This window comes from Laccaria bicolor, genomic scaffold (assembly GCF_000143565.1).
Source record: "Laccaria bicolor S238N-H82 LACBIscaffold_102 genomic scaffold, whole genome shotgun sequence".
NCBI classification, from domain to species: Eukaryota; Fungi; Basidiomycota; class Agaricomycetes; order Agaricales; family Hydnangiaceae; genus Laccaria; species Laccaria bicolor.
Genome location: NW_001889973.1, coordinates 41,752 through 52,476, shown reverse-complemented (window position 1 = coordinate 52,476; position 10,725 = coordinate 41,752). Strand labels below are relative to the sequence as shown.

Genomic DNA, 10,725 nt, shown 5'->3' with positions numbered 1-10,725 from the left:
CTCTGTCTTGTCTAAGGCACTGCAGGTATCATGGTACGCTTGAAGGATAGATGGCGACAGTCGCGTGAAGCAGGGATAGTCGTCTAAGTCGTCCTGCCAAAAGTAGTAAACTGGTACGTTCTCTGCTAGCAGATGAGCAACGTTCAATGTTCTCCAATGGCCCAGTAGGTCTAGAAAAACTCCCCTTTTCTTCAAATCCCTGAACTTAAAACTCGCGACGTAGTCCACCATCCATCGTTGTAGCGGATCCTCCCACCTGGAGACTGACGAAGACCACCAGTTCAAAAAACCGAGGTACTCGAGCGCTCGTCCCTTTGCATCATCCATGAGAGACATTGCGCCTCGCGCCGAGTCCCAGGCGGCGGATAACAGGAGGTAGTTGAATTTAGTGGGATGAGGAGTTCCGGTCTTGAAGGGGGGATTCGATGTGATGGTTTCAACGCATAGCCATAGCCTGGAGAGAGAGTCCTCCGCTTTCGAGCGGATCTCGGGATGGAAGTGGAATTTCCCTTCAGAGCTCTCCCATGCCGGGCTGCTTCCGCTAAAATACCACGGGACTGATTCGTTCTCGTCAGCGAAGTAGTCGACTACGTTCCAGGCATCCCAGTGATACTTATCTGAGTACCACGTAGGTTGCTTCGTCCAGGTCCAGCTTGTGGGTCGCGCTGCCAGTTCGGGCAAGAGAAAAGCGCGATCTTCTAGTGCCTGCTCGAAGACCGCTGTGGAGGGAATCTTGCCTGCGGAAGCATTCAGGGCTACCCATTCACCCGCAATTGTCTTCTCCCGCACCGAAGTAGGCACTTTGCCATCGCCGTCTGTGTAAAGGCAATCCATTGTCGATAGTCTTAGGGTGGTAGGGTTGGAAGGGGGGATATGAAAGAAGAAGGAAAGAAGAAAGAAAGAAAGAAGAAAGAAAACAACATAAAGGGAATGGCAAGTGGAAACGGAATCATGTGGTGTCGTCAACTGATCGGATCACGATCCGATCAGCGAAATAAGTTAAGTCCGATCTCATCTACAACGCCTGACTCTCCCCACGAGTCTTCTTCCACTTTGAGACTACTTCCGGCGCATTCGTCAAGGCGCGTCGAGGCTCCCAAGTGTCGTAAAGTGGGCTGTAGCCTACCCAACGGACTAGGTACTCGAGACCCTTCTTGGTACGTCTTTCAGCTATGATCTTCTCCACTTCATATTCCTCTTGAGCCGGTCTAGTAGTTCTCGTCTCCGGGAGAACTTGACGATCTCCATATTCCGAGGGTGAGTCCTCATACTTCTTTAGGTGCTGATAATTGAAAATAGGCAGTCCTGGATATAAGTTACTCATCCGCAGACGATAAACATTCGGGTTGATGCGTTGGATCACTTTGAATGGTCCAATCCATCTTTGCGCTAATTTCTTGCCTTCTCCCTTAGATTCGATCCATTCTAGTGCATGCGGGTTCACAAGAACTCGGTCGCCTTTCACAAGGTGAGGGATTGGCTTCCGAGTCTTGTTGAAAGACTTTGCTTGCTGACCTTGAGCTTTAGCGATAGCTGCTCTGGCGCTGTCCCTGTGCATCGCGAAATTCTCCAAGAATGTCGTCGCTTCGGGGCTTAAAGAACGCGACTCAAGCTCTCCTGAATGTTTAGTCCCTATGAAGTCTAATGGTGTCCTCGGGTGGAACCCCAGGAGTAGGTGAAATGGAGTCGTCCCTGTCGAGGAGTGAACGGCACTGTTGTAAGCGAATTCTAGCAAGTGCAACCATATTGACCACTGATCCCTTTTTCCATTGATGAAGGCGCGTATCATGGTGGTGAGCAACTTATTCACTACCTCTGTCTGGCCATCGTGCTGGGGGTGATGGGAAGAGGATAAACTCATCTTCGTTCGTAGCGACTTGGCGACTTCCATCCAGAAGTCGCTTGACCACCGAGGGTCTCTATCCGTGATAATGCTTTCGGGGAGCCCAAATCGACATGCTATGACTTTCACAAAGAGAAGAGCGAAACCTTCCGCGTCCAGACCCGTAGTCGTAGGGATAAAGGAAGCGTGCTTCGTAAGACGGTCGACTACAACGTATATCGCGTTGAAGCCCTCGGACCAAGGTAAGTTGACGATAAAATCCATCGAGATGGATTGATAAGGACGTGACGGGATGGGATTAGGGATTAGCATCCCGAATTTGGTGAAGTTCGAAGATTTTGTCTTCTGACATACATCGCATGACTTGCAAAACTTGACGATGTCCAATTTCATACGCTTCCAGTAAAATCTGGAGCTGAGAGAGTGCCATAAGCGTTCGGGTCCTGCGTGCGCTGATTCCAAGGGATTTTCGTGCGCCTCTTTCAAGATGAAATTCCTCTGGCCTGACGGAACGCATAGACGGGGTTGGTAATCTTCATTGTTGAAGAAGATCATCCCATCCTGATCGACAAAGAATCTCCTTCCGGAACCGAGCTTATCATAACGACTATCGTCGTCTTTCGCAATATTCCGGAACATGGGGTCTTCAAGGTATGACTGCCTCCATTGCTGTTTGGCGGTCTCACTCATTGCTAGGTTGATAGTAGGTGGCGGGTTGACTGCTCCCCAGTATTCGATTGTCGTATCCAAAGTATGTAACTCATCGGATTCAACTTCGCCGCTCTGAAAGTTGTCAGAAGTTGGAATGTCCCTCGATTTGGGTAAATCTTTGTTTCGTGATCGGACGTTGATTAAAACTTCCTTCGGTTCATTCAAGCAGTCCTCGATTGACCATGCGGCAAATGTAAATGCTGCCATCTTCTCAGCAGGGGCAATCTCCTGACGCTCGTCCAGTGACTCCTTTGCACGAATGGATGGCTCCTTGGTTTCCAAAGGAGATACGTGTGCTGGTGGCGCCCTAGGTAGACGGGATAAAGGGTCGACATTGGAGTGTACACGTCCCGCCCGATGGATAATTTCCAATTTCGGAGCGTACGCAGAAAATACTGCCCCCCAGGCCGCTAGCCGGCGGTTAGCGTTCTCATAGGTTCGCGCCCACTGTAAAGCTGAGTGATCTGTGATCAAAAGTATGTTCTCTCCTTCAATGAAAGGCTGGAACTTAACCAAGCCTTCCTTCGCAGCGAGTGCTTCGCGTTCGGTCGTGGAGTACCGTGTCTCGGCGCTCTTGAAAAGTCGTGACCAGTAAGCGACTACTCTTTCGACATGCACTATCGTCTCATCAAAGTTCTCAGCCCATACATCGTCAAATTCGTGGTCCTTGCATGTTGTGCTTAAGCTAGAGACTAGTCGAGGAGGAGGCAGACCACTTTCAAACGCTTTTTTGAGGCGAGCGTAGGTGCGTGTTCCTTGCAGGTCCCCTACTCGGATGGGCTGAACTTGCTGTAGGGAGCAACCCAAAGCTTCATCTGAAGCGTCCGTATAGAGTCGATATGGTAAGCCTTCCATTGGGTGACCTAACACTGGACTGGATTCTAGCGCTGCCTTGGCTGACTGGAAAGCATGTTCTTGCTCCACGCCCCAATGCCATTTACTCCCTTTCCGCAAAAGTTGGAATAGCGGGGCGCAAATCGATGCGTAGTATGGGATGAAGGCGGAAAAATAGACAACCATTCCTAAGAAGGCCTGTAACTGTGAAAGTTTCTTTGGTCTTTCTAATTCCATGATAGCTTTAACTTTTTCTGCGTGCGTCGAGAGGCCCAACCGTGATACCTTGTGGCCTAGGAGAAGTATGGAACCGTAAAACAAATGACACTTCTTCGGAGATAGAGTGATGCCGGCCTTTTCGATTGCTGCTAGAACTTGATCCAAGTGAGACAAATGCTCTTCGTAAGACTTCGAATAAATGACGATATCGTCAATGTAGACCAAACAAAATATCCAAAGGTACGGAGCTAATATACTCTGCATTACCCGCTGAAAGATGGAAGGGCCGTTCCTAAGGCCAAATGGTAAGCGTTTAAATTGAAACAGTCCTCTGTGTGTCCTGAAAGCGGTTTTTTCAATATCCTCCTCTGCTAGTTCCAACTGAGTAAATCCAGACAGTGCGTCAAGTGATGATAGAACTTGCGCGCCCGATAACGAGGCTAGAATGTCAGACTGGCGAGGTATTGGGAATTCATCCGGAATGGTCGCTGCGTTCAACTTTCGGTAGTCAACGCAGAATCTTGGTTTGCCGTTCCGATACGCGATAACTACGGGAGCACTCCACGGACTTTTGGACGGTTCAATGACGCCTTGTTCAAACCAGGTATTTATTTGTTCGTCAATTATTTCCCGTTTCTGAGGAGATGCGTGGTACATGGGCACTGAGATCGGAACCTGGCCGTCGACTGTCCGAATGTGCACCTTTGCCGGTAAATTACCCAGACGACCGTCGAACCCAAACGCTTTAATCCGCCGTCTCAACATTGCCCAAGCTTCTTCTTTCAAATGCTCAGGTAAGCTACCTACGTCGATCAGTTCTTCCAGCTGTTCTGACGAGTAAACGGTCGGGTCAGGCATAGCCGCGGTTTTAGGTCCGTACTGTTCCTGTTCCTCTTCTGCGTCCTTGCTCTCAGGTTCTCCCTGGCCTTGCTCTGTTTGGAGGGCAATGACGGTTCTGATCACTTCGGCCGCATCGCGGAACTTCTCGAGTTCTTCTGATGATTTAGGAGTGTCGAAAAACTCCGCTGGATCTACTAGGGAACCAATGATTTCCCCCTTACGGATATAGCGAGGGTGATCAGTAGGATTCGCCACCGGCACCCACGGATTAGCTGCCGAAATGAGCACGTTGGGAACCGCGAAAAAGGTGTCGTTGGCGTTGGCTAGCAAATTCTTCTGCACCAACCACTCTCGGTCTTCGTGAAGATGTCCTTCGACTCGGATGGGTTTGCTTTCATGAGGTTTCAGACGGACTTCTTCTGATGCTCGTATGACTCTTTCCTCTACGCCAAACTTAACTTTCTGACGGTGACGTTTAGCTTTATTTCTCCTATGGAACTGACGTCGAACGTATTGGCCGACCATGTACGCGCTCTGCCGCATACGGGTAAAGTCCTTGGTCCTTTCCACGGGAATGGCTCGAACCCTGTGCTCATGATGCCCGAAGGATATGTGCGTCCCTTCTTCTACGTTCCGAGTGACACCTAGCTCATAGGATTGTTGATAATCCTCCCCTAGCAGTATTGGGACCATCATCCCAGGGACTACATATGCTTCAGCTTCCGTTTCTAATACTTCTCCGTCTATTGTTGTCATGAAGATCGGTATGCGAACGAAACCTTTGAGCTGTGCATCCTTGTCCGTGAGTTGCCACAACTGCATTCTCATACCTTGTTTGATAGTAGGCTTTGAGACCAGTTGCTCGTAGAATTCGTATGATATAAGAGTGATGTCCGCGCATGAGTCTAATCGTAAGTCTGTCTCAACGTTATTCAGCCCTCCCACAAAGCCCTTCGTAGATAGTACGGATACTCCTATAGCTGACATCCCTTCTGGACGAGACCTTGCTTTGGGTATCTTAAACGGCTTCTCCTTCGCTGGTGGAGCTGAAAGGGGATCCTTCTCCCATGGGGGATCTTTCACCTCTCTTGGAGGGTCCTTCACCTCTCTCGGTGGATCTTTATCGGATTCCGGCTTTTGAGAAGATGGGGCATCCTCTGTACACGCCGAGAAGGCTTCCTTCTGGGGAGATTCATCGTCTTCGTCGCCAACTTGATAAAGGAGGTGAGAGCTAGACTTCTCTTTCTGTCGATATTCTGCCCAGAATTCGTCTTCTTCCTCTTCCATAAAAACTGCTTGTCTCTTCCAAGGGGTGTTGTTGTCGGACTTACGTTCGCTGTGAAAGGAGTTAATCCTTTCTTGAGGAACTGCCTTATGAAAATCCGAAGATTCGGACGATGACTTGGTCTCAGATGCCAACCGCTCAGTGACTAAAATCGAGTATACGCTCGCATAATAGCCCTCTAGTTCCTCCTCTTCATTCGTCTCAATCCGGTAAGCCGTTTTCTGTTGCTTCGCTTCATAGAAAGCCCAATCTGGGCACTCCTTATCCCAGTGATTAGGGCTCCCGCATACCTTACAAGGAGAAGGTGGCAAACGTCCCATCTTGGTGGTGACGTGGTCGTTTTTGCTATACGGATACCCTCCCTTCGGCGGTGGGTGTTGTCTTTTCTTCAAAACTGCGAAAGCTTCTCTCATAATTTCCGGATCCGAAGTTATTTCTTGTAAACATCCCTCTCGGCTAAGCTGACTTAAAAGTGCTTCATGAATTACTTCCTCCCCCTTTTCATTAGTGGAGGTAACCATTTTAGCTGAACGATCAAAGGGACGGTTCCTATCTACCGATATGCCCAATTTGCGTAGCGTGTATAGCAAATTATCCGAGGTGAGCACATTTGTCGATTCATACTTCGCGGCATGCACTAATGCTAATTCGTGGTCCGTCGCTCTTGAATATAATAAAGACGTCGAACGGACCGTTTCTAGGTTCAGGATGGGTCCCCATGATATTGGGGCCTTTTGCATAACTAGATAAACTTCAGTCGGCCCCCCGTCATCCGATGCGACAAGCATCCGAGTGTACATGATACGACGGACGATGTAGGCTGGAGGAGACTCTCTCTCAAAACCTTCTTGGCGGAAGGACTGGCCTTCATATTTCCTATTCATGGTGATCTGCCATGTCCGTCCCAAATAATTGTCTTTGATGCCTTTAAGGTAGTGTAGATAGTGCGTTCTCATCTTGGATTGCTCAGAGAACGGTAGCGTCGTAAACCACATCCATATTCTAGAATTTTCTTTTAGGCTTTTCCACAACCAATATCCAAGCGCTACAGGGATGTCTCCTTCTAAAGCTGCTAGTTGCTGGATCTTCCAGAAGTATTCAATAGCAGTATCTTTATTGCCGTCCCACACAGGTAGTTGATCTTGTTTCAATTCATTTCTGATCATAGCAACCAGATTTCCATAAGGGATGTTCCCTTGTTGTTGAGCGTTCGGACTGGAACTATTCGTGTATGGGTCATGCCCTCCTCCTCCTCCTCCTGGATTTCCGCCGCCGCCTCCTCCATTCGGCCCATTGGAAGGAGGGTCGTTAGAGCCTCGATTGCCAGGATTGTTTCTTGGGGGATGTCCATCGTCGTCGCTCTCGTCATCTGATCCATCCGGGTCTCCTCCGGGATGACCGCTACGGCGTCTCTCTCTTCGGTTATTCGTCGACCTCGAATGGTCTCTGGAGGAATTTCTACTGGATCCTCCCTCGCTAGTACGTTGCACAGGATTTCCAGTGGTAGCTGTGTTTTGATGACCTGAGGGAGGATGAACTGGGTTGTCTCGAGCCTGACGCACGTCGTTACTCATGTGAGGAGGTAAGGGTCGTCCTTCGAAAGGGTTAGACGTTCGCGACCTAGGAGCGTCGATCCTTGATGAGTGCTGACCATCTTTTGAAGTAGAAATGTTCTCAAACGCGGGAGTGTGTGGTAAACCCAAACCAACTAACACGTTCCGTTGAGACATGGTATTTGAAGGCGGTAAAGGAACTCCTCCTGGCCTAACAAAAAACTGAGAACTCGACTTGAACGGCGTACCATATCCTACGTTTAAAGCCGGCGGAGAAGCAGGGGGACTAGGACTGTTAACGAATTCGTCCGTTATTCGACGTTTCCCTTTCTTGTCCCTAGAATCCGCCTTTGGTTCTTGCTGCTCCGTCGAGTATTCGACAATGGTTGGTAGCTTACTCTGAGAAGGCTGTTGCAGAAGGTTTGGTAATGAGAGAGCCTCGGCCCAAGGAGCTCCGTCTCTTAGCTTCTGAGGAGACCTCACTTGGTCTTGGTGATGAGGTACGTTGTCGTAGAAATATCTCAAACAAAGGTCTAACCTGTCGAGATCTTCCATAGCGTCATAAATGCCAACGTCCGTTGATATAGGAGAAGTGGGCATAGACACGTTTTCTCCCGGCAAGGGACTACGATACTGTAATTCGTATTTTGTTAGATTTTCTTGCGCGAAATGTAATCGCCTAGTAAGCCCTAGCCAAGCGGCATGTATTTGCGGGACGTCTGAAGATTCTCATAATATGGGTAGGAAAGTATCCTTGGGGTCTACTTTGTAGTAGGACGTTCGTTCGGGAATTAACGCAGACGTTCTTTCTAAAAAGATCTGCAATTCGCTCACTACTTGTTCCATCTGCTCGAGTAGTGCTGGTTTTAAGGCGTAACTTCTTTGAGGACCCCTTAATTCTACGGTCTCGTTTTGAAGCAAATAGTTCTTCGAAGAAAGGTTGATAGCTCGTTGATGAGTTGAAATGTCGTCGTCACTTGAGGCTTTGTATTGTGCTATGAGTCTAGCCATAGGTGATCCTTCATATCCTCTCTCGGCTTCGAGACGAAGGGTTTGTGACGAAGATTCTATAGTCGAACTCATATCTATATGATCTCTCGTAGGATAGGGTGATTCTAAGGTTACGGCTGGAGGGGTGTCGAGTTGTTGGGATGTAGAGGAAGAAGGTAGAATTTCTCCGGTAACGCTAACGTCCGTAGTCGGTGAAATAGGAGCGGGGGTTTTGAATTCAAACGCTCGGTAAGAGTTAGGCGTATGACGGGACTCCGGAGAAGGGAGTCGTGGCTGGAAACTCGAAGAGGGGGAAGACGTATCAGTAACGGATCGTGGAAGGAAAGGGTGATGTCTAAATCCAACCGCTCGTCCTCGACCTATTATCGCAGAATTCCCTCTATGCGGGGCGTCTCCCCGTAGACCGCTGAAGTCGTTGAATGTTTTATGGATCGCTCCGAGCCCTCTTTTAGGAAGAGAAGTTCCCGCTACACTTCTTGCTTTCGAAGTTGGGGGGTTTCTTGTTATAGAACCAGAGGGAGTCCTAGTTGGTTTGGTTGGGGAGGAAGATCGTGAGCGATTGGAGAGTGTAGGTTGACTTAACGACGAAGGAGGAGCTCCCTTAGCAGGTCTCTGCTTCCTAGATCCTTCAGATCGACCTTCTCTCACTTCCGCTCTAAGCTCCTCTTCCACAAATGTATCTAAGCCGGCCAGGCTGTCGTTGGATCCCACAGTGTCCACCTTTGTAGGAACCTGTTAAAGGAGTGACACTGATTCGCGTGGTCCGAGTAACAACGACGAAGTGAATCTGGCGAGTTTCTAGATAAAGGTTGCTACACTGGTGTGTAGACTTCTAACGAGAATCTAATTGGAGGAGAGAATCAATCTCTTTACGCGAGTAGTTACTTGTGCTCTGGAAAGCCACGAGCGTAAACGTACTCTCCTTTCTCGGAAAGCCGCAGAAAGGTGTGAAAAGATGATCTGCGGATAATGGGGAAGGAGGAAGAAGAAGGTTCAACTTCAAGGGAGTCACGAGCTCCCTACTACAAATAACTATGCTACTGACCTCGTTAGTATATCCCTGTTACGCGTGTAGTCGAGTCGTGAAGACGATGCTCGAAGGCTGCAAGCGAGTGCAAGATGTATGAATAAGAAGATAAAGATACTACATGTGTGACTGCGAAAATTGTAACCAGGTGTGACTACTGTGACCATGTGACAATTGAAGCGGAATACGTTAAGTTGGGAATATACCAGTAAAGATGGATGAAGGGATCGATCCGTAGTCCTACCCGTTACACAGGTTCCAAGTGAGAAGTGCCAAGCAGTTACATCAACCAGTGCTTTGTTGGATGAGTTCACCGATGACCCAGTTATCCGAGAAAATCTCCAGGATTTGGAAAGGTTTGGTGGCAAATTCACCGGGGTGATTCATGCAGAAGCCACATTAATGGCATTTATCAAAGAAGCCTCCTGTACAGCAACTGAGTTACCCTCAAGCTTTGTTGATATCCTCAAGGTTGTTCTCCATTTTTTTTAAATTGTGGTATTTGCTGATGATCACTCATGTGCAGGATGCCAACAAGATCGGTGTGGCCAAAAAATGTTGCTGGTTATGCAAAGAGCTCGGCGAAGCAATGGGACAGAATAACCAAACATTCAGCCTACCTGGAACAAGTGGTCTTGTTTTTTCATGGGCACCTCCCACGGGCCTGGATATAGCCGTGCTACAACAGCTCGAGGACAGATTGAAAAACAGACTCTTCAAGTATCTTGAGAAGTATGCAAAGCAAGCTTTGGAACAAGTGCAGAGCCATCAGTTGTCACCTACCACCTCTGTTACGGACATCACTTTGCCAGGCCATCCAATCACCAAGGAAATAGGATTGGGGTGGAGGCATGAGCACAGCTAGTGTGGTTGTAGGTGTAGAGCTCATGACATAGAATTGGTTGTATAAGTACCACCGCTTCACAATAACGAATGTCGAACCATATACCGCTCGTCACTTCATTGAGATCCCCCGGTAATCAACAGTAATGATCCTGATGGCCTCGTGACTTCCCCCTTCTTGGGACGGTGTTTCCGTTGCGGCTCTTCTGTAGCCAAAAGAGACCATGCATCCCCATCCACACCCTGAATGTGTGCAATCAACTTTGTCCACCAAAAAGTGATCCTCAACCCTCGATCCACGACGCGCTAATTCAGAATCATATTGACGACGAGGAGAAATAATATAAATGCAGATATGATTATAACACAGTCAAGCCCGTGAGATTCCTCAAGGCGGTGACGAGGTGCTTAGAGGTGGTCATGTAGCTGGAGAGTTGATCGTGTTGAGACGAGGTTGTGCGGAGGGAAGCTGCCGATGATTCAAGCATTTGATTGGAAAGGACGGAGAGATCCATTTCATTCTGCATTACCGCAATAGTACGGAGCGCGTCTGTCATGT

At 48.6% G+C, this 10,725-nt stretch overlaps 2 protein-coding genes across 2 annotated transcripts; one reads left to right on the top strand and one right to left on the bottom strand.

The window, feature by feature from the left end:
- Positions 1 to 9,725: 9,725 nt before the first annotated feature.
- Positions 9,726 to 10,188, top strand: LACBIDRAFT_296118 (uncharacterized protein; the record flags this gene model as incomplete). The annotated part of the gene is made up of 2 exons (XM_001890490.1): positions 9,726 to 9,794; positions 9,850 to 10,188. 2 exons carry the CDS (start codon positions 9,726 to 9,728, stop codon positions 10,186 to 10,188), a joined length of 408 nt encoding a protein of 135 aa, XP_001890525.1.
- A 337-nt stretch (positions 10,189 to 10,525) lies between these two features.
- LACBIDRAFT_296117 (uncharacterized protein) lies at positions 10,526 to 10,723 on the bottom strand (the record flags this gene model as incomplete). Its single annotated transcript, XM_001890486.1, has 1 exon — positions 10,526 to 10,723. One exon carries the CDS (start codon positions 10,721 to 10,723, stop codon positions 10,526 to 10,528), a length of 198 nt encoding a protein of 65 aa, XP_001890521.1.
- Positions 10,724 to 10,725: the final 2 nt, after the last annotated feature.